Source organism: Cucurbita pepo, chromosome LG14, assembly GCF_002806865.2.
Source record: "Cucurbita pepo subsp. pepo cultivar mu-cu-16 chromosome LG14, ASM280686v2, whole genome shotgun sequence".
Lineage (NCBI taxonomy): Eukaryota > Viridiplantae > Streptophyta > Magnoliopsida > Cucurbitales > Cucurbitaceae > Cucurbita > Cucurbita pepo.
The window spans coordinates 58,775-84,304 of NC_036651.1; the positions used below are offsets into that span (position 1 = coordinate 58,775).

Consider the following 25,530-nt stretch of genomic DNA (forward strand, 5'->3'; position numbering starts at 1 on the left):
TTTTTTTTTTTTTTTTTTTTTTGTTTTTTTTTTTTTTTTTTTTTTTTTTTTTTTTTTGGTTAAGAACAAGACAAATGTCACCTTATGGTAATTTCTAAGAAAATCAAATAAGAAGTCTTATAAAATATTATTTCCCTTTTGAAATAAGAAGCCTCGTCGAAGCCTATCGTAGGGGTGGGGGGTGGGTTTTCCGATTTACCTCACTGGGTTCATTTTTAATAAGCAACCATCACATTTGAAGTCAAGCGCCAAGATGCTACTGGTTGCAAGGTTAATCATCGCCATATAGAGAGGAATTACAAGAGCAGAGGGTCTCTCAAGATGAGGGAGCATCCAAAGACTTTCAAACCATGCATCCAAATCGCCATATCGTTTTCTTAAACAGTATAGTTGTTCCATTTTATGTATATTTTCTAATTTACGAGTGTATTTATTAACATGAGACAAACATTTTGTATACTATTTTTTACAACTAAAAGTGTCGGAATTAGACATTCTTGAAGCTATCTCTAAACACCCTCAGTCTTTTGTATGGGTAAAATGCAATTGCATCTGATCCAGGCAGAACACGAAAACAGAACCAAGGATGGAAGAAAATAGATATCTACACTATTTCCTACTTCCATCTTGCAATGTTATATCATGTTCATTATCCGTCTTCAACACACTGAGGTCTGCATATATTTCGAAAACAAAAAACAACTCTGCACAAACATAGTATCCGTTTTAAACACGAAACAAACAAAACACACGACCCTAGAAGGGTAACAGAGCAAGCTTTGTGTCTACAACCGAAAACGTCCATGAAAAATAAATAAACAAAGAAAAGATGGTAGAAGGGTAACTGAGCAAGCTTTGTGCCTAAAATAGAAAACATCCATAAAACAAAACTGTAACAGAGTTTTAATGGGCTTCCATGAAACATCACAAAATTACGCAATTAGTAATGAAAAACACAATTCCCAAAGAAGATAAACTACTCTTGAAACTAAGAGCAGATATAACCTACAATTCTATTCATCCCTCTTCTTCTCCAACAATGGTACCCTTCTCGCTGACATAGATACCATCAAGGAACTTCCGTATATCCTTGTTCTTCACATGACATTTCTGCAAAAGAAGCCAAGAAAAAGGAATGAACCATTTACCCTTTTTCTTTTATATGAAGCAAAAGCGCCTGCACATATGAGTTTCATAAAAGCAAACCTGGTTTATAAGGGCACAAGACCGTGAAACAAGCTCAATATCATTTCCATCCAAGACTAACTCGTCTTTGACTTTCTCAGATCGGGTAATGGAAACTCCATCAAGCATATCCACCTTTCTCACCTGAAGCAACGATTATGGGCATGGTTCATAATACATTCACAAAAACATATAGTCCATATCCTATCTTGTTCAAGCAACTCAGTCAAATTTGAGCAAACAACGAAATCAAAGGAAAGCCGTCCTAAAAAGGAATTAAAACATATTAATAACTCAAATTCCAACTTGATTTTCTCCCTATAAGAAACAAGCTGTTCAATTATAATTAGAAAGTTGGCGAGAATAAGAGAATTGAAACAACCGTCGTAATTACATAAACCATACAAAACTCTGCCACCAAGAGCAGCATATGAATGATATACGACCATTTTTTATGTATATTCATGAGCATCCGAACTAACTTGCCCACCTTTGATAGATGACCTTTCAGATATCAAGTCCAAATCAATTTCTAATCTGGATTTAAAATATAAGGATGATGTAGATTTGGCGTTGGCTTAGGCTTCTTTGTATGTATGAATTACTAAGTGAACTGGGGATGAGATTCAAGGGGCTGTTGTTCGCACTAAACTTAAGTTCAAAACAATTGAACTATTGGTCCAAAACCATGTGAACATGAAGACGAAATCATGTGATGAGGGAGTATCAAATTAAAAAAAAAATGGCAATTCAAAGCTCAAACATCGAACTAGAATTGAAAACGATGCAAGTAAAGAAATGGGAAAAAAAAACTGACAACACAGAATTCCACCTACTTTGTCATGTAAAATCTTAGCACTAAGCAGATTACGAGTGATAAAATAAGTAAAATCAGACCACAAAGAGTTTACAAACAAGTGACATAACAAAAGTGATTAAGCAAGTGACAGCACAGGTTTACATGAGTGTACGTACTAATGGAAACAATAGAAATCAATATTTGGAAGTGGGGCAAGTTTGAGAAACCCGACATAACAAAAGGAAGGTCATTCTTAATAAACTGAAGTGACTGAGAATATATATTTCCAAACAAAACACTGATTAAGCAACAAGATCGAAGCACCAAACAGATTACGATTAAAAATGAAGAGTACCTTCTTTTCTCCAAGGAAGTTGCGAATCTCAATAGACTTGCTGCTATTTGTGATGCTAGCATTGATGGGAAAGTGAGCATAGACGAAACGCATCTTGTAACGATAGCCCTTGGTAACACCTGTGATAAGGTTCTCAACATGGCTGAGAGCGGTACGAATAGCGGCGGATGTCTTCCTGGACCCAAACCATGCTTCGATCCGGAGCTTCTTCTTGCCGGTGGCCTCGTCAGTGATGAGTTGAAAGTCAAGATTAAGATGCTTGAAGTTACGAACAAGCTTACCACGAGGTCCTTCAACCTCGATGATCTTGGCATTCACCTTGATTTTAACCCCATCTGGGATATCCATGGTCTCGGATGAAAGAATGGTCTTCATTTTTACTCTGAAGATGGAGAGACGACACTCGCGGAAGCGGCGGCAGAAGACGTAAGAACTCTGTGAGAGGATTTATATACTGAAAACTTGTTATGCTGCGGCTGCCGAAGGAAATCAGAAAATTGAAGGGAAAAAGAACCCTAACGTCAAGGGAAGAAGTGATGGGCTTGGGGACGGGTTGCATTTACCTGGTAAAGTGGGCTCAATGATGGGATGTGGGCTGGTTTAGGTGATATTCTATTGGGCTACCCGGCGGAAACGTAGGAACAAGGCCTGGGTCTTCACAAACGGTTATAGACGAAAGAGGGGAAAATAATTATTTATTTTTATGATTAAATTATTGGTTGGATTGAATGAAATAAATTAATTAGGACTTAATATACTGGCGAGGTAAAAAGTGTAAATCATTGAGTAATAAAAACCGACATTCAATTTTGATTAGTTTTAGAACACAACATGGAGGTTTTTATTGAAGTGATGATGGAAATAAAAAATGTGTCACGGATGTCCTACTCTGTGGGTTGGGGGGCATGAAATAAAAGGTAAAGCCCTTGATTCGTATCGCCCACAAATATAAAATCTGAAAAGCTCCAATAATATTCCCAATCCCTAAGCTAAGCATCAAGCAGGGGGAACATAGGTGATTTTGATTTAGTGGCTCAAACTGGCCTGCTTACCCAATGAGTCGCGCAGGCCCCCCCACCCCCACCCTCAATCCATCCCCTTCTCACATTCTCCCCCATTTTTAGACTCCCAAATCCCACCACATAATCCATACATCATAATTGAAATCCTGTCAAGCTTGGCTCTTCAACTAATTCAAATCATGCAACTCATTAAAGTTGTTAATGAAAAGTTCAGTTTTTGGTACACAAGTGTTTTGATCAGGAAAAGAGAGGAAGAGAGAGACGGTCACAGAGTGCAAGAGGAACAATTTTCCATTTATTTGTTTTGTCTGCGTTAAGAAAAGAGAGAGAAAAAAAAAAAAAACAGGACATATATATATAGTTGTTGTGTTGTGTTGTGTTGTTGCAGGTAATGAGGCGAGGGCGAGGAAGGGGGTCATCCAAAGAGCGTGTAGTGCATAGGTATGTGCGAGCAATAAGCAAGCGAGGGAGTGAGTGTGTAAGGGCAGGCTTCTTCCCGGGCTCCCTCTGGACTCATCCATCCAACCTATTCCATTATTCAACCAAGCTACCCTCTCCGGGTCCGGGGTGATGGGCGTGAATCAAATGCAGAAACTGTTGAAGGCCTCACGCCCCATTCTGGCCATGTTGCCCGTCCAAATATTTGCAACCGGAATGCAACTTCTTAGCAAAGTTATTCTCAACCATGGCACCTTCGTTTTCGCACTCATGGCCTACCGTCACCTCGTCGCCGCTCTCTGCGTTGCACCCTTTGCCTTCTTCTTCGAAAGGTACAGTTGATCCAATGTACTTTTCTTGTCTTATCTTCATATAATTAAACCCATCATATTAATTAATTAATTAATTAATTAATTAGATTGATCGAATGATGCTGACTCTGACTCTACTCCATTTTGTCGTGCCCTGCTTTACGATGGTTGCAGAAGAAACGCAAACAAGTTGAGCTGGCAGGTTTTGTTTTGGCTTTTTCTGAGTGCCTTCACCGGGTACGATACTCCTCTCCCTCCCTCCCTCCCTCCCTCTTGCTTGTCTCATTCCATCACATCCCTCAAACTACATTATTATTTATTTATATGATTATGCATTTTTCTTTTTTCTTTTTTTTCTTTTCCTATATCACTTGTCGTTCACACCACAACCCAACTTTATTCCATCTCCAAATCCCACTTCTACCCTTGCTATTCTATGTACGCATATGGGAAGTTGAAGAAATTGAAAATAATAATAATAATAATGTGGGCGATGAAAGCATGCAGGATAACAGCGGCAATGGGACTGTACTACTATGGTCTGCGAGACACGACAGCTACTTATGCTACCAACTTCCTGAACTTGATTCCCGTGGTGACATTTGTAATCTCCTCCATGCTCAGGTATGGCCCACACCGGCTGTAGTAGTAGTAGTAGCATATGTGTGTGTGTGTGTGTATAATTATGATGGCGATGGAGCGTTGGATGTTATGTATTAAATTCGACAGCAATTAATTGTGTATTGTAGGATCGAAAAAGTGAGCTTGAAGAGAAGGGCAGGGCGAATAACGGTAGTGGGGGCAATTTTGTGCGTTGGGGGAGTAGTAATTACGAGTGTTTACAGAGGGAAAGGATTCCACATTGGTCATCATGACGCCCACGTCAATGATAATACAAATAATAACGCAAGTAATGAGGGTGGTCGCCACTGGGGGCGAGGCACCCTCCTGCTTCTTGGCAGCTGCTTCTCCTATTCTACATGGTTTGTTGTCCAAGTATGTCTTACTCATCTCTGCACTGCTCCATCTCAGATCATTCAATTCCAATTTAATAATAATGTTGCCACAAACAGGTGAAGTTGCTCAAGCTGTTTCCCTCGAAGTATTTGGCCACCATGCTAACATGTGTCATAGCATGCATTCAGTCAACACTGCTTGGGTTGTGCCTCGACACCAACAACGCCTCTTGGAAGTTGGGTTGGGATCTTCAGCTTCTCACCATTTTATACTCGGTATCAATTTTCTTCATTGCATTGCATTGCATTGCCTCATTAATTAACTAAACTAAGCTAATAAATTCCACTTTTCTTCATCTTCATGCATATATATATGTATATATGTGTGTGTGATACGTATGTCTATTTATACATGGTCAGATCATATCATACACATACACATTTTAACCCTGTGTACTGCAGGGAGCACTGGCGACAGCAGCTACGTTTTGCTTGATGACATGGGCAATTTCAATGCAAGGCCCCACTTTCCCACCCATGTTCAACCCCCTGACTCTAATTTTTGTGGGAATCTCAGAAGGCATCATACTTGGGGAGGAGATTAAAGTGGGGAGGTAGGACATATATTCAAAATTAATTTAGAGTTAGTTAGTAGTAGTGTTTGGGAATGGAATTGGAAGAAAATGAATCATAAATTGATGCATTGCAGCATGTTGGGGACGGGTGTGATGGTAGCGGGGCTCTACTGTTTCCTGTGGGGAAAGACAAAGGAGATGAAGAAATCAGCGCATCTCCCAAGAGCAACAGCGGCTGCACTCGCAATTGAAGCAGCAACAGCAACTTCAGAACCTGCGCCTCTGCCATCAGCAGCTGTAGTGCCAACCGCTTCACCCACTCCCAATAATAATACTCCAATTGCTGCTTCTGATGCAGAACAAGGCTGCAACAGAACAAACCCTTGAAACTTACCAACTTTATTTACATTTTAATCTTTCAACATCAAGATAAGAACACTTGTGTTGTTAACCATCCATTTTCTCAATTCACCAACTTATTACCTTTCAACCCACATCAGAAGTCGCTCCCAATATATATAATCTTTTTATTATTGCATTTATTGATGATATCTAGGGGCAAATACATTTCTCATAACGTCTTATTATTTGACGTAGTTAAATGATTTGACGTAGTTAAAATAATTGATATACAAAATTTATAACATTAAATTTGTAATTTGGAGAAGAGGCCAAAATGTTGCCCCCCAGATTATCCAAATTAGGATGTTATGAGTTGAACCGGATCACTGGTCCACATGGTTTTTAGTTTGAGGCCTGTTTTGTTGAAGGCCTATTTGGGGTGTGGGCTATATCACGTTTGAGTCCAAATTGTGTCATAATATTTTTAAAATGGATTAACAGTGGTTGAAATGGAAACCCTAATTAATAATAATTGAAAGCCGTTATCTGAATTATGCAGAGGAGAAATGTGTTGTTTTGAGGATCAGGACATAAATGGCAAAAATGAACCAAACGTGTGTTTTAATGGGATTAAATGAAGAAACCATAAATTGAAATATCAGTGGAGATTGAATTGGTTATTAAGCACTTGAATAAGAGAGTATGCCGAAAGTGGGTGGAGGACAGAAGTGTGGGGCAAGGGAAGAAGGGATATGGTTTACAAAAAGAAGAAAGAAAAAAAGGAGCTTTGTTGGATTTGTCGGTGGGGTTGGGAGAAAACAGAGGCATTGTCGGATTTGAGGCCCAAAACCATCAACGTTGCGAGTAATTCAGTACTCAACTTGGCTCTTGACACCGCCCAGTTTTTGTTGTTTTCTGTGGAAACTCCCGAGTCCCGACTACACTGCCCTGTTGTTGTATTTACTATTTGTTCTCTTCTTTATTCCCTCTCACTAAATGCTAGATTAACGTCCCAAATTTAGTGTCTGAATTATTATTGGCAGATTGGTGCGTAGGGCATCTTCTACTCCACGTCCTCTCTCCTCTTTGACCTTATTTCGTTGATAAGACCGCACCCCAATCTATGCCCAATTTATGCCCAATTTATGCCCAATTTGAAATTCTCACCCACCTTTTATTTAATCTCTTGTTTCACAAATCAAAGATTTCGTAAACCAGAGAAAGAAGAAAATAAATAAATGGTCCTTACGTGGATGCGTATGCAGGAATACGCATTGCATACGCATCCACGGTTGTATTATCTTATTCGGTCTCACAAAGCGGCCAATAAAAGGAACAATATTATGGCCACACAAAAGAATTGAAAAAAATAACGAATTTGAGGCAAATATAGGGTAATAGGATCCCCTAAAGCAGCGGTAGGGGTTGGAATTCCCGGTTTCCTGTGAGCCTTAGATTCTGCGTTACCAAATCCAACCACCAAACTCCACCACTCACTGCTCCCTCGCTCCTACTCGAAGCTAGCTTCACAAAGATTTTGGGGGGAGAGACATGATATTATTGCATCTTCTTCTTTATCACACCATATCATAGCATAGCATATATACACATATAAAAAAATGGAAAACAATAATATACTTCTGACTTGTACTCACTTTCGGCGCTGTAACCGAATCCAACAAATTAATTAAACGCAGTGAAATGAAATAAAGGTGTATTTATTTATATCGATTGTAGTGCATGAAAAAACGATAAATTGCAAAACTGCGGCAGGAGGAGTAGAGAAATATGAGGAGTTGGGAGGGATTATAAATAGGCATACGCCATTTTCTCTTAGGGTTTATATCTTTTCCCACTTTTCTTATTTACATTATTATTTGGGCACGATGAAATAAGAGTCATAACCTCCCTCCCTCCCCTGTCCTTCCTTCCTTCCTTCCTTCCTTCCTTCCTTCATCCCCCTCTCGCTTGGCGATAACGCTCCGGCAAAACTCCCTTTTTCTTTTTCTTTTCTTTTTCTTCTTTCTATTCCCTCATTCTTCCACTTCCTATCAACCGCATTTGTTTAGAAAACAAAAAGAAAGGGAAAAAGACAAATATTTGTACGCGGGTGGTTTTTTGTTATATAATTGGATCCAACGCTGGAGGCCGAGGAGTCAAGAATGAGAAAGGAGAGACGACGAGATAAGAAGATGAAAGGAAGGATTTCGATGATTGGGAGTTACGCCATTGCATCTTCCATCAAAGACCACCACCATCAGCGCCCTTCCATTACCTGCACTACCTTTAATATACTCGCTCCCATTTACAAGCGTCTCAGTCAACAGGTTCGATTCCTCCTCTCTTTTTCTTTTTCAATTTTTCATCTCCCTTCGATTATTCGGATTCTAACGGATCCATGGATGGATGCAAGACAGGATCCCAGTTGCCGCGAAAGCGATTACAGGACATACTGGCTAGCCAGAAACCAGAGAATTCTCGATTGGCTCTTGTATGAGAAATCTTCCATTATCTGCCTTCAGGTTTGGATTTCTTTTTTCTAGATCGTGTCGCAAGCATTCACGTTTCTTTCTGATTTTATCGTTTCACGAACGAGGCCGTTGATGTGTGCGTCCTATTTGCTTTTCAACTCTGGCCTTGGGCAGGAATTCTGGGTTGGAAGCGAAGAACTTGTAAATATATACGAAAACAGACTCCGCAATGCCGGTTATATCAGTTTCAAGCTTGCTCGGACCAATAACCGTGGCGATGGTACGTTTTCCCTCTTTTACTCAACACTCATCATTCAGACGTATCCGCATCAAGGTTTTTTAAGAGGATAGGATTTCGTGAATATTAGATTGTGCATCAAGGTTTTTCAAGACTAGGCAATGAGTTTGTTTTTGTAAGAGGATTTCGTGAATATTATTACATTATGGTGTCCTCCTAGTCCTCATTTGGAAGCAGGCTTTCTCTGCTCGTATTATGTTTCTTCGGAATTCTGCCTGTTAATTCTTTTCAAATTGAGGTTGATTGGATCTGAATCTTCAGGTTTGTTGACTGCGGTGCATAAGGATTATTTTAGAGTGGTAAACTACCGAGAGCTGCTATTTCACGATTGCGGAGACCGTGTTGCGCAGCTATTACATGTTGAATTAGCAGTTCCGTTTTCACAGTGCCGAAACAATGATATTCGACAGGAAATACTCATCGTCAACACTCACTTGTTATTTCCTCATGATTCTAGTCTCTGTCTTGTACGGTTGAATCAAGTAGGTGCTCTTCTCTTTGCATTTGTGCAACTTTTCACTGCTTCCAATTCCAATTCCAATTCCTAAAGATTTCAACCTTATTCTTCCATGTCCTTCAGGTATACAAAATCCTGCAATACGTTGAATCTTATCAGAAGGAAAACAAACTCAATCCCATGCCCATCATACTTTGCGGGTAAGTTTCGTTCCCTTCTTAATTCTTTGTTGTAATTTTGTTCCCTTCCAGACAGTCAATCTCTTGCTATCTGCTTCGACTAGAACAACATGGTAATTTTAAGGTCTTTCTGAATGCTTGTTTTTTTGTTTAGTGACTGGAATGGAAGCAAACGTGGACACGTGTACAAGTTTCTTAGGTCGCAGGGGTTTGTATCGTCATATGACACGGCTCACCAATACGCAGATGCAGATGCACGCAAGGTTAGCATCTTCAACTACGTTCCTCATATAAAAAAATAAATAGTCAACGTTGACTATTTTTCTAACTTGGGTCGTGCCTCTCTTTCTTGTGTGTAAACCAGTGGGTGAGTCACCGGAATCATCGGGGAAACATTTGCGGGGTTGACTTCATATGGCTTTTAAATCCGAACGGTTACAGAAAATTGCTAAAAACAAGCTGGAGTGAAGCTGTTTTTGGCATGTTCAAGGTAAAAAATTCTTCTCCTCCCAAACTAATTGCTGTGACTTTCAATTTATAACTGTAACAATATTTGCAACTTATCTGTCTTGGGCGATAGTTTCCTGCTTATCTTTCATTCCATTTCCATGTATGATTTTTGAATTCGTCGCCATCTGTTAGGTTGTTGTATGCTCAACCATGGACATTTTTCTGCTTCCTTTTTCAATACAACGAATGTGAGAGATGAAGATTTGAATTATGTTCATGCTAGCTTTTTGCTTAATTCATGAGTGTATATAGAACAACACTCGAGTACTTAAACATTGGTGTGAGTACCAAGTTGTTTTCTTTCTCCAATTCTAATACCATCTTATTATTTTCAGTATCTGCTTCGAAGAGCTTCGCTGACAGAGGATGATGCATTTGCCTTTCTGAAGGCGGACAATGATGGTGACTATATAACCTACTCTGGTTTCTGTGAGGCACTTCGACAGGTAGATGCTGAGGCTTGCTGATTTAAGTTTTGAAAACTGTATGTTGAATTTGTTTGGGGCCTTCCCTCGGGAAAACTATCCTCATTGGTTTGAATTGAAAAACTTATTTATGAATGGTTAAATCATTTTCTGCAGCTCAATTTAACTGGTCATCCTCATGGCCTTAGCGTCGGAGAGATAAAGGACTTGTGGGTACAAGCAGACAGTGATGGAAATGGCATTCTCGATCATAATGAATTTCAGGTAAGCTTTTCCAGTTCAAGTGTGTTCAACTTCTTTACTTCAAAAAACTAGAGTAGACAGAGGAGTTAAACAGGCATGGATATTGATATTGATAGTAATGGTGGGTGTGTTTTGTGGTATAACCATCCCATGACACAGCAGAGAATTTGGAATTCTACTGGGACCGAGGAGAGGGATGAGAAAAGCAATGAGGTTGAATCAAAGGAAAATCAGGAGCAAACAATTGGTTTCAGTGTTGAGAATGCAGTCCTGTTTCCTGCTGAAGTGGAGAAAGGAAGGTGGCCTGAAGACTACTCCCTTTCAGATCATGCACGACTCACTGTGGTGTTCGCACCCATAAGAATGCCCTGTTCTCAGTTGATATCCTGATAGCATACAATTGTTACTGTATACAAAAAGAAGTGGAAACCACAATTCACAATTGCAATGCTCGCTCTCGAGGGATGAAACGTCGAGAGATTTCTGGGCACACACACAACTCAGATTGATTTACGTCCAATACCATTTTCATTTTCCAACCTGGACTTGGAGGAAGGAACACATCTGCAACCACAAGGTCGCATCCATTTTTGGGGAGCAGACTCCGACCCCTCTTAATCCCTGCATCTACACACTACTACAGTCAATTGTCGAACAAGTGAAAGGAAGGATAGAGCCCATAATGTGTACAGATACATACTACAGACAGAGACAGCTACTGGTTACAGAAATAATTGGCCCTTGCTTATGTACTTTTTACGGGACGTATAACATATGTACAGCTTCATAGTACTTTTGGTATTTGGTATAGAAACAGTTCATTAGGTCGGGAATGGAGGACGAGATAGGGTCATCACTGTAAAGAACCAAATGAATGTGTTTGTTTTAAAGCGATTGATAAAAGTGACTTTTTTCTTCTCTTTTTTGCTTCTTGAAAAACACACAACAAAGGTGAATAGAACAAGCACAAACAGTCTTCCTTGATGAACAAGCAAAAAGTTGTGCCTCCAAATAGCCCCAAAACTTCCAATAAATGAACGAGCGTTAGTTTTTAATACCATATTGAGGGAGTCAACAACACTCGCTGCTTCGTTGGTAACTTGTTGTGGTGTATTACTGGTTTAGAATTCTAGTGCGTCGAGTGAAGAAAAGTCTCAAAGCACCCCCCAAAAATGTAACTAGACAATGAGATGCTTCTGGTATGGTGGTGGGTAAACCACGGTAGTATACACGTTCATTAAAAAAAAAAAAAAAAAACAAAAAAAAGATAGAATCATAATTCAGTTTGTACAGTTGTGTACGCTATTTTATGTGGCGAGGGAAAAATTATAGTTGGATGAAGAAAATGATAAAGAAAGGATGAAGCGAATATTTTAATTGTTTGAGAAAGAAAAAGAAAAAAAAAAGAAAAAAAGAAAGACGGGAAAGACGCTCGTGGATGGGGAGGGGACGATAAGTTGGGCCTGGACAATGACGCATAATCACTTGCTTTCACATAACGTGGCGAACTTTGATTTGTCCGCCTCCGATATTTCACCCCCGGTTTCCCCATAATGGCAGAGTTGTTATTCCGATGAACAACATAAACAGCAGGCCAGACGCGTTTTTCATCTTGGTAAATTACAGGAACAAAATAAAAAAATCGAATTCCCTCTTAGTTACAGTTTTCTCTTCATTTTCTCTTAAAACTAAATCGCACTCCCTTTCACCTCTGAGTTACTCACTCTTTATCAAAACAAAGAATCTTTCCGGACGGCCGGTTACTTCCTTCCCCCTTTTCTTCTTTATCTTTGCCAATCCATCCCCCCTCTTTTCTCCTTCGATGGCCGTCTTAACCCTCAATTCCCTCCCCCTGGGCTTCCGATTTAGACCCACCGACCAGGAGCTCATCGACTACTACCTCCGCTCCAAAATCAATGGAAATCACCAAGATGTCTGCGTTATACGCGAAGTTGATGTCTGTAAATGGGAGCCCTGGGACCTTCCTGGTACGCTCTCTATCTCTCTCACCTTCCTTCCTCTTCTTATTTCCTTACTCTTTACAGCCAAAATCTCCAATATCGTTTGATTTTATTCCATTTTCGCTTCTCGCTGCATCTTCCCTTTTTATCTTCTACTTATTCTTAGTTTATTCAATCCAATTTCATCTGCTTATCCCTTCAGTTGATCCCATGATTTACTCTACCCAATCACCTTTTATCATCCTATTTTGTCGGGTGCAGATCTATCGATATTGAAGACCAAGGATCGGGAGTGGTTCTTCTTTTGTCCCCAGGACAGGAAGTATCCTAACGGGCATCGCTTGAAGAGAGCTACTGTTGCTGGCTTCTGGAAGGCAACGGGTAAGGATCGCAAAATCAAGTCTGGCACGAAATTGATTGGAATGAAGAAGACATTGGTATTCTACAAAGGTCGTGCTCCTAAGGGAAAGAGAACCAATTGGGTAGTCCATGAGTATCGTACCACTCTTAAAGAACTTGATGGCACCAACCCTGGGCAGGTTTGATTTTCTTCTAATTTTTCCATTTGGCTAGCAGGGTGAATTCATTACTACCGTTCTTTCTTATTTGACCACTCCTTTATGCCGATGTTTAGGATCCAACACAGTTGCTTGGCAATGATTTCTCTTTCTATTTTCTGCATTCAGAACTGTGATGGATGGTTTCTTTTAGTTAAAGGCTTCTGAAATGCTAGTTAATAGTATGTAAACTTCCCTCTACCGCAACATTATGATTTTCTTCCACCTCACTCTCTGCTCCATCCTGTATTTATGTTGAAAATCCCAAGTGGGAGATACTTGTTCTGCAAAACCAAGTTTTTTTTCTTTACACCTTATAATTCTAAGTGTTCAGTTTTGAGGTAGAATCTATTTCTCGAATTTCTGATTGTCCTTGTTTCATAATTAAGATACTATTTTGGTTGTTGGTTTCAGAATGCCTTCGTTCTCTGTCGCCTATTTAAGAAACAGGATGAGAGTATCGAGGGGTCAAATGGCGATGAAGCTGAAGCTGCTATTTCATCCCCTACTACAACTGAATCATCTCCGGGACCTGGAGATTCCCATTCAGAACCAATACTTCCTTTAGATTCTCCTTCATTGCAAAGGCAGGCTGAAATTTCTGATGGAGTGCTATCTGAAACTGTAGAACATACTGATGGTTCAGTTGACATTCATGGTTTTGATTCATATAATGTAGAAGTGAGAGGCTTTCTTTTCTTTTACTTTCCTTTTTTATATTAAGAAATTGTACATAATCAATTGGATCTAAGTCTAGTTCTCGTTGCAGATGGATCCTCATCCAGACGAAGAGAGGAAGTTCTCTGGTCCCGAGAACCAACCACTTGATAGTAAACTATATTCCCCATTGCATTCGCAGCTGCAAGCTGAGCTAGGATCATCTTGCATATACTATTCTGATAGCAATTACTTGAACTATGGAGCTAATCCTAATGCAGAGCAATTACAGATTGGGGCAGAGGATTTCGATTTTATCCATCAGATGCTAGACTCGTTTGTCTATAATTCGGATGATTATGCACTTGAAGACCAGCAAGAATCCATGTCCCTAAGTGAGTTTCCTAACAATTCAATGGCTAGCTTGGACAACAGAGCTTTCGGCAAAGTGGAGGCTGACAATGGCAAAGCATTGGTTAGTGAGACCTTTCTTGCGGCCTTTTCTTTTTAAAGGATAATCTTACTTTTTTTACATTATGGTTTCTGTTTCTGCTTTGAATTAGTTTCGTTGTACTTGCGAATTTCTTGTCTCAAAGCAGGCCATGCCAGACTTTGAAAGCTCAATTTGTCTGGAGGATATTGACAGGAAGACTCCTATTATTGATCACCTGGGAACTGCAGCGCCAGAACAAGGTGCTGCTGCCTCTCTCTTCTCACAATAATGTCGACGAGTCCATGGCATATCTTGTTAAAATTATCATGCAAATTAAATGTCTTTGGCAGGTCTACTTTATAATCCATCAGGTAGCCTTCAGGAATCATACAATCACTTGTCTGTAGTAGGAAACACGGATGCTTCAACTGGAATTCAGAGAATGAGTCGCCGTCCAAGAAGTGTGCAGCAACCAAATGAATTTTCTACATTTCAGGGGATTGCGCCAAGAAGGCTACGACTGCAAAGAAAACTTGTAGCACCATCTTCATGCTCTAGCAATACGTGTAGTGAGAGTAGTCGATGGCAGGATGATGACCCCCCATCAATATCAAGCAAGGTAAAGTAGTTGATGAAGTGAAATGTAATTATGGAACCTATACTAACTATATCAGACTGCTGCGATACTATAAATGGCCATCAACATGACTCGCAGGTTAAAAAGGCTTCAGAAAACAAGACTACTGGAGGCGATGGTGGTTCTGTGGCTGCCACGGTTGATGTTGTGAAACAACCCCAGGCGATGCCCGATGCAGATTCAGGTGTGGGCAGTAGTAAAGCTTCCCAGGAAGTGAGTGCAAAGTTGGTGGCAAGCGATAGCCCAACGATTGACTTCTTAACGGGCAAAAGAAGATTGGTGACGGCACTGCTACCTTCAATCCTTTCATACGTTTCTGTAGTTAGGCTTGTAGTTGTAGCATTGTCCATAATTTTTATTAGCATTTGGAAGTGCCGTAACCGTGAGCAGCGTGGGTACCTTGTCTCTCCCTTCTGTTAGCCTCCGTTAGGTTTTTTTATGCCCTTCATGGGGGATATAGAAATAGGATTGTAGAAATAACAGCGTAGGATTGTGAGGCATGTGTGTACGATACTTGGTTTGAGCCTTATGTATGTACGTCCCTCAGACTCGGGAGTCCCATGTGTTCCGTACGAAACGATTCCACTGTTCACCACCTTTTTTCTGAAGGTATTTTGTACACACATGTTCAAAACTTTAAATGTACCTTTAACCTGCAGACAATAATTGCTTTAAAAAAATGGTTGTTTAAGAAAAGGAACAGGAGCAAGGCCTTGTGCAACTCTAAACATGTATATTCCCCAGTAGGATAGTGTGTAGTAGCATCTGTGAAGCAATAATCGAGTAGAAAGAAACTTTATATAATGAAGGGAGAGAAGGAGATTTGTTCATGGGCTGGGCCAAACAAACAAACAGAGTGTGTGCAACAATATTCTTCCTTCCAAGCTAAGTAGTGAGAGAGGTGAAACAAGAAGATAGATAGCTGCCTAATCAAAGTTTGAACAATTAGAAACTATAAAGTAAAGAAAATGATTCTATACATTTGAAAAATGAAGAAGGAAGAGAGTTACACTTTTGATTCCCATTCCTTAGTTGGATGGTTGGCAAGTAAGCTCACCGCCAGTGGTTGGAGTAAGAGATGGGACGGCTGAAATCCATGGTGGTGCAGAGCGGCTTTATGAAAAATGCCCCACGCTGACTCACTTCCACGTGTTACCCTCCTTAATAAGTAAAGGGTTGCGCTCACCTTTTCCGGTTAAAGATTACGCTTTTATTTTTCGTTAGTCTTGATTTTGATTGAATAATGGTAGGATGGCATTGAAGAGCACTTGTTAGCTTTGAGTGCAGAATGTTATGTTGAGTCACAGTGTGCAGTTAATGGTGAAGTATATGCGTAACACTAACTAATCCATCATTAAACTCTGGGTGAGTGAAGAGGCCAGGGCTCTGCTCCAGAGAGAGAGAGAGAGAGAGAGAGAGAGAGAGGCGAGCCAGCAAGGCATGTGAGATCCACTTTTGAGATTATAAAAAAGAAAAAAAGAAAACAGAGTCGGATCCAGCATCCCCAACTGATGTAAAGTAAAGTTGTGAAAACTATGGAATCCCACTTAACTAAAAATCTTTTCATGGAAGTAAAGGGCAAAAGGTTTTCAAAAGAAGGAATTGGGTTATGTATATTAGCGTTGGAATACGTGGCAAGCATGGTGATTAAGGTATTGGAATTTGGATGGGCTGCTTCAAAATGTGATGGACTGCTTCATCTCCCCTGTTTTCAGTCGCTCCTTGGTGGGCTGTGTCCTATAAATCCAACGCCCCTTCTTCTCTGCCCTTCCCCCACTTCTCCTTTACAATTTGCATTACTTCTCTTCACTTCTTTCTTTTTATAAATTCCTCAACGCTCAATTAATTACTCACCGCTGATCCCACATTTCCAAGATGGGCGAAGAAGCTGTTCAGATGGTGAGTATCATCTCTCATAAGAATTTTGTTTTCTTTTGTTTGATTGTACCTAATGCTATGAGCTCTGCAGCAGCAGCAGCAGCAGGAAGAAGCAAAGGTAGAGGAGATGAAATTGGAGGAAGCCAAGCCCTGTCCTTGTCCTCCGATCGTATTGTTGGTGGATCTTCATTGCAGTGGGTGTGCAAAGAAAATAGAAAAGTGTATTATGAGAATCAGAGGTGCTCTTTTATGTAACTATTTGAATAAAGTAGGTAGTTTGATGTTCAGAAGCTGATCCCCAGTGAATGAACGGTTGATGCAGGAGTGGAAGGGGTGAGCATTGACATGGCGAAAAATGAAGTAACCATAAAAGGAATAGTAGACCCAGATGCGGTTTGCGCCAAAATCACCACCAAGACCAAGAGGGTAGCCAAAGTGTTGTCCCCATCGCCGCCGCTGCCTGAGGGTGAACCCAGCCCCCACCTAATTGTTAACTCCCAGGTATCAAAATCAACTCTATCCGCTACCAAAATGTTATTCTCCAATTTCTTTGAAAATGAATTAACTCAAGTTGGGAGGTGAAGTTGAAGGTGGTGGAATTGAACGTCAACATGCACTGCGACGCCTGTGCTCACCAGCTCAAGAAGAAGATACTCAAAATGAGAGGTGGGCTTCCATTAAACTCTACCTCAGACATTATAAATGAATTATTAATAATGATGATGGAAATCAATTAAAGTGGGGTTTGTTTAAGTTTCAGGAGTCCAAACAGCATCCACAGAATTGAGCACAGGCAAGGTAGTGGTAACAGGAACCATGGATGGGGATAAGCTCGTGGACTACGTGTACAGACGCACCAAAAAACAAGCCAGAATAGTTCCACAGCCCCAACCCACAGCCACGCCACCAGAAGAAGAGCCATTAAAACCCGAAGAAAGCAAAGAAGAGCAGGCGGCACCACCACCACCACCACCACCAGAGGAGATTAAGACAGAAGACGCTGCTGCACCCCAAGCCCAAGGAACAGACACGAACAACAATAACAAGGAAGAGGTACAACCAAAAGCGGCGGAAGAGGGTGGGGGGCCGGTGGTGGAAGCGACGGCCGAGACAAAACCAAATGTGGAGGTGGAGGAAGCGAAGGCGGCGGAGGCTGGAGATGAGATGATGGGTGAGGATGATCATGAAAGCATGAAGAGGATGATGTACCAATATTATCAATATCAGCCACTTTACGTTATGGAACGAATTCCACCGCCTCAGCTGTTCAGCGATGAGAATCCCAATGCGTGTTGCGTTCTATAAATTTAAACCCTTTTCAAATCCATTACTTTACTGCTCTGCTTCTCACCAATTAGTACAGTCCCACAGAAAAGAAACCTTCAAATTCCCACTCATCCGATCAAATTATTGCATGCATCGGTTCCTATACTTCATCCATATTCCTATCCTCCTGTATCTCTTCTGTATTATAATCAATTCCATCTTTGTATCAATAATTCTCTCCTTCATATTTAAATACTTCTCCTTTTACATTACATAATTTAACAGGCGTAGCATGTGACGCCCCATTGTGCTGCCTCGAGATTATGATTTTTTCTTTTTTCTGGGAAATTGAACTTTGAATATTCCATTCAAAATACAAATCCTGAAGTTAGGTACTAAACCAATATTAGACTTAGCTAAGAAGGATCTGACTCGGTCCCTTTTTGTTGCTGCCAACGTTTCAGCACTAACTTTATACTAATATAAACTCAAATATGTATAGTACAAAATTGATGAAATTATTTTTATTTACATGCAATATAACAATTGAAGAATTTGATCAAAAGGGTGGAGATCGTGGGCGTAAAAGAGGAACACCCAGAACTGAGGCAGAGGGCGGGAAAGTAAATGGCGGCCACATGTGTTCATCCAATCTAATCCACCCTCTCCTCTCTTCTGACCGCTTCCTCAACAGTTTTATCTTTGCATTCTTTTATCGAAAAAAGAAAACTAACAATTGAAGAATTTGATTGGGGCGATGGCCTTTGGTGTTCACGTGGATGGGTCCCCTTTCTGAAGCACCAGTCATTTCAGTCCACGATGGTGATGGTGTTTTTATGAATACTATATATGTAATGCAAATACATCAATCGTATGATCTTCCCAGATTGTTTGAAGAGAGATATGTAAGGCATGCAGTGCAGACGAAGGGGTTTTGCTGGTTCATATCCATAAGCAAAAGCCTGGCAGTGGTCTTTCCCACCCAATATGGGCTATACATAAAAAGCAAGCATCTCAAAGGTACGGTCCTATCCCTCTGATACCATTCCCTTCCCATTAAATTTTGAGTTTGGCAGTATTATTTAATTACTTGGGATTCTTTTGTGAATAATATAATGTGATGGGTTTGGGAGGGGGGTGTCCCCTAAGCGGTGGGCAGGGCAGGGCAGGGCAGGGCAGGAAGGAAGGAGTAATACTTTGGATTGATATGAGTGGTTGTGGCAGGGATGTATTCAGTTAATGTGGATTACAATCCAGAACCACAAGCAGAAGCGAGGGAAGGACTTGGATCATCTTCATCTCCCCTTTCTATTGCTGTTATATGATGTATGTATAAGGTTTGGTTTGAGATTTGAATGTGAAGCTTTCATTTTGGGTTAATCTCATCCACACACATCCCAGTATGGGGCATCATCCCACTGTTACTTAATTATTAGTTGTGTCCAAGCAGCACATGCTCGGTTTCCAAGCTTGAAAGATGAATTTCTTAAAGGAAAGAAAGGCTAGAGGCTACATGATTAAGAGGAAAAGAAAAGATAGGCAACAAAGGAAGAGAAGAGGGGTGGATTGGAGGGGTGGAGGGGCTGAGGTTTGTGGCCACAAACCATTCCACCATTCAAAAACCAGTAATTAAGGGTACACAAACCAAAAAACCAGTAATTAAGGGTAAGGGGTGGATCAACAGAATCAGCATCTGCTTAAAACGACGTCACTCGATGACTTGACACCACAACACCCGCCCCCACCCTGTAATCATAGAATTAGAAGCCCACCTGAATTGATACTCATTATATGTGCAGCTCTGGTTTGATATCCAATATCCAAAGTCTGCAATGAGAGAGGTAGTGATTGGGGTTAGAAATTTGGCATCACATTGAGGCGACCAAAGCAAGGTAAGCAATAGTATAATAAGAGGGAAACCGAAGTGTGCATTTGGGTATTGTTGTTGAGAAAATAGATATAGGATGATAAAGGTGGCGATAATGGCGGAGATTTTGGGAGTGTACGTGTCTACTCTTACCAGACTCACGCACCGCTTGGGGCTACCACGATGGAATCTGGCAGCGGAGATTTTGGGAGTGTACGTGTCTACTCTTACCAGACTCACGCACCGCTTGGGGCTACCACGATGGAATCTGGCAGTGCATGGCCTCACCGGCTCCCATTCTCCTTCTTCTACCCTTCTAATCCTCTATTTCTAGCTCCCATTCTCCTTCTTCTACCCTTCTAATCCTCTATTTCTAGCTCCCCTCCATCTCTCCTTTCTTTGCTCTTCACTTATTCCTCTGCTCTGCTCTTTTGTAAATGAATTATATTCCAAGTATCCTCTGTTCTTCTTCTTCTTCTTTTGTTTTTTTTTTTTTTTTAATTTATTGAACCCAGATATTCAACATGGTGTATGCTTTTACGGTAAAAAAAAAAAAAAAAAAAAAAAAANAAAAAAAAAAAAAAAAAAAAAAAAAAAAAAAAAAAAAAAAAAAAAAAAAAAAAAAAAAAAAAAAAAAACGCAATAAAACCAATTCCCTGCTTAAGAGGATGACGTGGGTCTGGTTGCATGGGTGTCTAATGGGTTTAATAAATGGAACCAACCCAAACCCAAACCCAAACCCAAACTTTAAATTAGAGAAGAGTAAGACATAAGATTTAGGGTAAAATTGGAAAATTAGGCCCAAATTATGTAGAAAAGTAAATAGGAATATTTTAAAAGGGAGGGTAAAAACGAAATAATGAAAAAAGTGAAAAAAGGCAACCACATTGAATTCCATGAGCGGAGACTTTAGATGGGAAATGGGAGAAGAGAGTGATGACGATCATCAAACTGGAAATGCTTTTCTAGTTTCCTTCCATAACAACTCACTCATATGGTGGAAGAGGAGACGCCTGTGCCACCATCTCCTGCTCCTCTCCGCTCCGCTTCACTATTCTGGTTTTCTTCTTCTTCTTCTTCTTCTTCTTCTTTCCTTCTCTCCATTTACGTTCTTCTTCATGTATTTCTTTTCTTTCTTTCTTTCTTTCTTTTTTTCTGTAAAAATCCTCTACGTTTGCGATCTTCATCCTCCTCTCTAATTCTGCATATGCACGAATCTTGAATGTCTCCCTTATGGATTTATGCTGTTATTCTATCCCCTTTCCATTGATTTCCTCCTAAAACTCCTCCAATTCGTCCATTACCTCGGTCCTCTCCTACAATATGAGCATGGGTTTTGCCTCTCTTGGTGTTGGAAATGGAGGATCTCCGTCGTCTTTTTCCAATTTGTCACCTTTGGCGCCGCCCTTCACTCTTGATCGTTCCGTTACTAAACCTTTTCCGAGCCCGCCACTTGATATGACCGAACCTTCATTTGGGGTTGGGGTTGGGGTTGGGGTTGGGGCTGGGGCTGGGGCTGGGGCTGGCCTGCCCTCAGCAGCCCCCTTAATGANTTTTCAACCGGGGCTGGGGCTGGGGCTGGGGCTGGGGTTCCCCTCAACTCTTCCCTGCACAATTGGCTCCCTTCCACCTCCAGAACCTCAGGCCTCGACTTCGTCTCCAGTTCCACCTCTGAATTTGATTGGTTCCCCTTCTCTTCTGGGTCAACATACCCCAGGTCGCAGCCTATGATGGAGCCTTCTGATAACCATGGACCTCTTTTGGGCCGTCTTACAATGTCTACAACGGACCGCTCCTTATACGGTCATTCCTCTGACAGACTAACAACTAGTATTGGTAAAGCAAAACCCTACTATCCTTCCTACGCCTCAACTTCATGTAACAAAGGTGGCCCTATGGTCCTTGTTGATCAACCAAGTTATAATTGGCCATTGCACTCGCATGTTGCTACATTCGATGTGCCCCCTTGCGCGGACCTCTCTTGGGGATCTTCAGGCTCTGAGAGATCAGTTGAAGAGGCTTCACATTCTATTGATATACCTGATCTGAATAAATGCAACGAGTTTGTGAGAGAATATCCAGACGAGGAATTGTTATTGGAGCAGAACCTTCACATGGATGCTCATTCTGCATTTCCTGGATGCCACCCCAAGACTAGGACACCGCCTTCAAATCCAGCGTCAAGTTCTCAGAACTATCAATTTCTGAAAAAGGCTCCATATCAGGAAATCTTAAGAGAGCAAGATGCTAGACTGAGTGTGGCTACTTTTTCCCTCAGACCACCTGTTGTCACTACTGATTCTTTTCTCAGGAATATCAGTCCATGTCATATTTCAGATTATGACCATGATTCCTTTGAAGGAAAACAAGGTGGCAACGACCTTCCAAATCTAAAGGAGTTTAATCCAGTGTATTCTGATAGCAAGGAATTCTTCGGCACAGAGAACCATGGCACATGTATAGATAAAAATGATCCTATAGTTACAGAGTTCTCCTCAACCAAAATTCATGACTTACGAAGCAATATACATGCTGATAAGGATTCACCAGACTGTACATTGAAGGCCGGAATGGGACTTTATATTCCTGATGCCAGTCCCAACTTTAGTTCGCACCTTAACCCAATTGAAACCGCCACAACAATTGAGAGTTCCTCTGAAAGTTTTGATCAGTACAACCTTGCAGCGGTAGACTCTCCTTGCTGGAAAGGAGCTCGAATTTGTCGTACATCTCCATTTCAAGCTTTTGAAATTGTCACTCCGACACGTATGAAGACCGAAGAAGTTTGCAACAGTGTGAATCTCTCATTGTCTCAAGTACCCCCTTCTACTGCCAAGGATACTGTTCATGAACCAAATGAAAGCTCCATAGGCGGCATTCTAGAGAAGGGTGCAACATCTTCTCCAAAGATGCCTTCAGTTGCTGGTCCCTCCTTGCCTACAGCACAGAAAACTAGCACTTCTGTGAAAGCAGGAGAATTTTGTTCTAAAATGGGGCTGCTTCCATCCAGCTACCGGTAGCATCCATGACCCTGTAGAAGATAGTGGTGTCTCCTATTCTTCCTGTTCCATACCACTAAGTAAATATAAGCATAATTTAATGACTGGAAAAAGGATTGCAACTACAAGTTACATAAAGATGCATGCGGATGCAAGATTAAATAGTGACAACTCTTCTGAAAATGGTATGAATCATTTGTCATATGATGCTGCAAAACATATCCAGAATTTTCCTTCTGAGCTTGTGAAGGCATTTCACAAAGAATCACTCTCAAAAATGGATATCCAGATTCTGGTTGATAAATTGCACGGTCTATCAGAATTGCTCCTTGCATATTGTTCAAATGGTTCAGCTGCATTACACCGGAAAGACGTCAAGTCTCTCAAGACTGTGATGAATAACCTTGATGTTTGTATAAATAGCTTTGGATCACAAGATTCTCTCTCACCTGAGCAACGAACTTCACAAAATCTTGAGCCGTTTCATCAACTTCATTCGGTATGTTATGTCTACTGTCTAGTTTCTTCTTCGTTAAGTTCAGAAAGTGATATTTTGAAAACCCCTGATGAAAGTTTAAGTACCATACGATCATTGTACACACGCACACATAGATGAAGATTTTCTCTGGAGCAAATTTTCCCTTTTTCTGTTGAAGAAAAATGAAGATATTTTGCAGAACACTTGTACAATTTAACATCCGCGTATATGTTATAGTTATTATTTTTCTATGAGAAACCAATCTTTCACTGAGAAAAATGAATGAATATTTTAAGGGTAGGCATAGAAATAGACCCATAAAAGTGGACGTCGAAAACTAAATATGAAACAGACTTCAATCCAGGGATCTACCCTTCCCTCCTAGTTTCATCTCTTATTTATTCAGAGAGCTACTCTGTTTGAGTTTGTATGTCACATTTGACAATGCTTAAAATTTTTCTCTGCATTGTGTGGGAATCAAATTATAATTGCTGTGATTGTGTAATGTACTTGTTCATCAGGATTTCCAGGATGTGAGAGTGCTCAAGTCCCAATCCCAGATGACAAAGATTGAAGGAAAAAATTTGGAGTGTTTATCAAATGATGGCAATGGTGTTGAGGAAACGAATCAATACATATTGTCTATCAAGAAAGACAAAGAAGCTGCGGACTCTCTTTATCTTAGGAATGGGATTGACTCGATGAAAGAAGACAGCATGACCAAGGTATCTATTAAGGATAGGAAGTGATATTTTTTCATCTGTTGTGTGGAAGGCATGCTAAGGTATATTGTGTACTGGCTATATATAAAGGATGATATCAGCTTATATCGTTATCATATTTTTAGGCTCTTAAGAAGGTTCTGAGAGAGAATTTTCATGATGACAAAGAACATCCTCAATCTCTTTTGTACAAGAATCTATGGCTTGAAGCAGAAGCTGCATTATGTGCTTCCAAATTAATAGCTCGTTTTAGTATAGCAAAGTCGGAAATGGAGAAACATGAACTACCAATAGTGAGAGGTAAGTTTTGATGTTAGAACTTTCCCCCCATATTGTATTCACTTCGGCATGTAGTGTCAATGGTCTGTTCTCGTTACTCAGATATATTTATTTATGGGATAATTTTTATGGCTTAGAACGTGCCGAAAATTGGGACGAACTACTCGTTTCTGGTGTATCTCCTGGTTCAAGCACCGTTGGGAAATTGGCACCTAAGACTAAAGTTGGTTCAACTTCATTTGTTCCCGTCCAGACTTCCCCTGCCGTGAGTGTCAGTAGTCATGCTGTAGATGATGTGATTACTAGATTCCATATTCTCAAATGCCGAGAGGATGAAGCAAAGGATAGGCATGCTGGATATTCCGGACAAGACATGGTTGAAAAATCAGCACTCGACAAGGAACAAACTGCAGTCCCTTGTATCAATGACATGGATTCTTCCTTCACCACCTCGAAGGTCGATGGGGATGACTCTAGGCCTGCTCTTCCATCAATTTCCCCTACCTTGACAAGGAACAGCCATACAGAAGATGTCATGTCTAGATTTCAAATTCTAAAATCTCGAGATGAGCGCATAAGTTCTTTGAATGTGGGAAAGGTGCAGAAAATTAGAAGCTCCTGTTGCAGTGAGGTCGACATGTTGGCACCTAAAGGTAATACTGTGCATAGCGTGGGTATCTCAACTATACATCATCGCTTTGCAGATAATAAAAGTGAAGTTGATGATTTAGATGCTTCAGCACCGGGCAGACTAGATGCCCCGAGGAGTCGTGGAAACCACATAAGCTTGACCTTGACCCCTGCGAGAGAACAGTTACAGGAGAGAGTAACTGTAAAAAAAGGAGGTTTGGGAGTTGAAATGGAACCTTTCTTGCGGTTTGAAGGTGGGAAGGAAGGTAGAAACTATGGTGAAGGCAAGCTTCCTGCTGGTTGTTCTGATGGGTCCTCATCTGAATGGGAACATGTTCTCTGGTGAATAGACTTGTTGTAATCAACTCTCTGTCGATGCTATCATACGTTTGATTTTTGTCGAATGAAGTTCAGGTGAAACTGTTTAACCGAGATTCTCGGAGATTGTCAACCACAGTTGATCATAATAGATATATTTTTGTAATTACTTGGAGCAACTACCCGCTATCACTACGTTATATCTTTTTAGAAATATAAATTGGGGTTTCATTCTGATCTTACTAGAGAGATGATTCCACAAAGACAATATTGGGAGCTGGA

At 40.6% G+C, this 25,530-nt stretch overlaps 6 protein-coding genes and 1 long non-coding RNA gene across 14 annotated transcripts; 6 read left to right on the top strand and 1 right to left on the bottom strand.

Annotated features, from left to right (window-relative positions):
• Positions 1–832: 832 nt before the first annotated feature.
• LOC111810645 (60S ribosomal protein L9) lies at positions 833–2,824 on the bottom strand. Its single transcript, XM_023697386.1, has 3 exons — positions 2,340–2,824; positions 1,207–1,329; positions 833–1,110 (listed from the first exon to the last, which is right to left on the bottom strand). Exons 1-3 carry the CDS (start codon positions 2,712–2,714, stop codon positions 1,018–1,020), a joined length of 591 nt encoding a protein of 196 aa, XP_023553154.1. The 5' UTR covers positions 2,715–2,824; the 3' UTR covers positions 833–1,017.
• A 906-nt stretch (positions 2,825–3,730) lies between these two features.
• Positions 3,731–6,148, top strand: LOC111810617 (WAT1-related protein At5g64700-like). The gene is made up of 7 exons (XM_023697348.1): positions 3,731–4,131; positions 4,285–4,347; positions 4,618–4,734; positions 4,860–5,106; positions 5,184–5,342; positions 5,529–5,680; positions 5,776–6,148. Exons 1-7 carry the CDS (start codon positions 3,932–3,934, stop codon positions 6,026–6,028), a joined length of 1,191 nt encoding a protein of 396 aa, XP_023553116.1. The 5' UTR covers positions 3,731–3,931; the 3' UTR covers positions 6,029–6,148.
• Positions 6,149–7,775: 1,627 nt separating this feature from the next.
• Positions 7,776–11,486, top strand: LOC111810897 (uncharacterized calcium-binding protein At1g02270). 2 transcript variants are annotated; one of them, XM_023697731.1, is made up of 10 exons: positions 7,776–8,310; positions 8,401–8,505; positions 8,629–8,734; positions 9,014–9,234; positions 9,333–9,409; positions 9,543–9,651; positions 9,753–9,878; positions 10,234–10,344; positions 10,480–10,587; positions 10,726–11,486. In XM_023697731.1, exons 1-10 carry the CDS (start codon positions 8,146–8,148, stop codon positions 10,954–10,956), a joined length of 1,359 nt encoding a protein of 452 aa, XP_023553499.1. In that variant the 5' UTR covers positions 7,776–8,145; the 3' UTR covers positions 10,957–11,486. The 2 variants fall into 2 exon arrangements, with proteins under 2 accessions (XP_023553499.1, XP_023553500.1); XM_023697732.1 differs by having other exon boundaries at positions 7,777–8,310; positions 10,729–11,486.
• A 640-nt stretch (positions 11,487–12,126) lies between these two features.
• Positions 12,127–15,477, top strand: LOC111810188 (NAC domain-containing protein 62). Of its 4 annotated transcripts, none has more exons than XM_023696794.1 (7): positions 12,127–12,554; positions 12,789–13,066; positions 13,499–13,765; positions 13,842–14,216; positions 14,338–14,434; positions 14,525–14,793; positions 14,890–15,477. In XM_023696794.1, exons 1-7 carry the CDS (start codon positions 12,140–12,142, stop codon positions 15,229–15,231), a joined length of 2,043 nt encoding a protein of 680 aa, XP_023552562.1. In that variant the 5' UTR covers positions 12,127–12,139; the 3' UTR covers positions 15,232–15,477. The 4 variants fall into 4 exon arrangements, with proteins under 4 accessions (XP_023552562.1, XP_023552563.1, XP_023552564.1 ...); XM_023696795.1 differs by having other exon boundaries at positions 12,128–12,554; positions 14,341–14,434; XM_023696796.1 differs by having other exon boundaries at positions 12,129–12,554; positions 13,854–14,216.
• An 883-nt stretch (positions 15,478–16,360) lies between these two features.
• On the top strand, positions 16,361–18,208 carry LOC111809704 (heavy metal-associated isoprenylated plant protein 9). Of its 4 annotated transcripts, none has more exons than XM_023696090.1 (5): positions 16,361–16,710; positions 16,787–16,928; positions 17,012–17,190; positions 17,274–17,355; positions 17,444–18,208. In XM_023696090.1, the coding sequence occupies exons 1-5, from the start codon at positions 16,687–16,689 to the stop codon at positions 17,992–17,994; spliced, it is 978 nt and encodes a 325-aa protein (XP_023551858.1). In that variant the 5' UTR covers positions 16,361–16,686; the 3' UTR covers positions 17,995–18,208. The 4 variants fall into 4 exon arrangements, with proteins under 4 accessions (XP_023551858.1, XP_023551855.1, XP_023551856.1 ...); XM_023696087.1 differs by having other exon boundaries at positions 16,363–16,710; positions 16,781–16,928; XM_023696088.1 differs by having other exon boundaries at positions 16,363–16,710; positions 16,784–16,928.
• Positions 18,209–18,759: 551 nt separating this feature from the next.
• Positions 18,760–20,276, top strand: LOC111810550. Its single transcript, XR_002817409.1, has 2 exons — positions 18,760–18,975; positions 19,180–20,276. It is a non-coding gene; the product is annotated as an uncharacterized LOC111810550 (long non-coding RNA).
• A 2,613-nt stretch (positions 20,277–22,889) lies between these two features.
• Positions 22,890–25,414, top strand: LOC111809911. Its single transcript, XM_023696380.1, has 4 exons — positions 22,890–23,320; positions 23,821–24,024; positions 24,147–24,321; positions 24,438–25,414. The coding sequence occupies exons 1-4, from the start codon at positions 22,922–22,924 to the stop codon at positions 25,274–25,276; spliced, it is 1,617 nt and encodes a 538-aa protein (XP_023552148.1). The 5' UTR covers positions 22,890–22,921; the 3' UTR covers positions 25,277–25,414.
• The last annotated feature ends 116 nt before the right edge of the window (positions 25,415–25,530 follow it).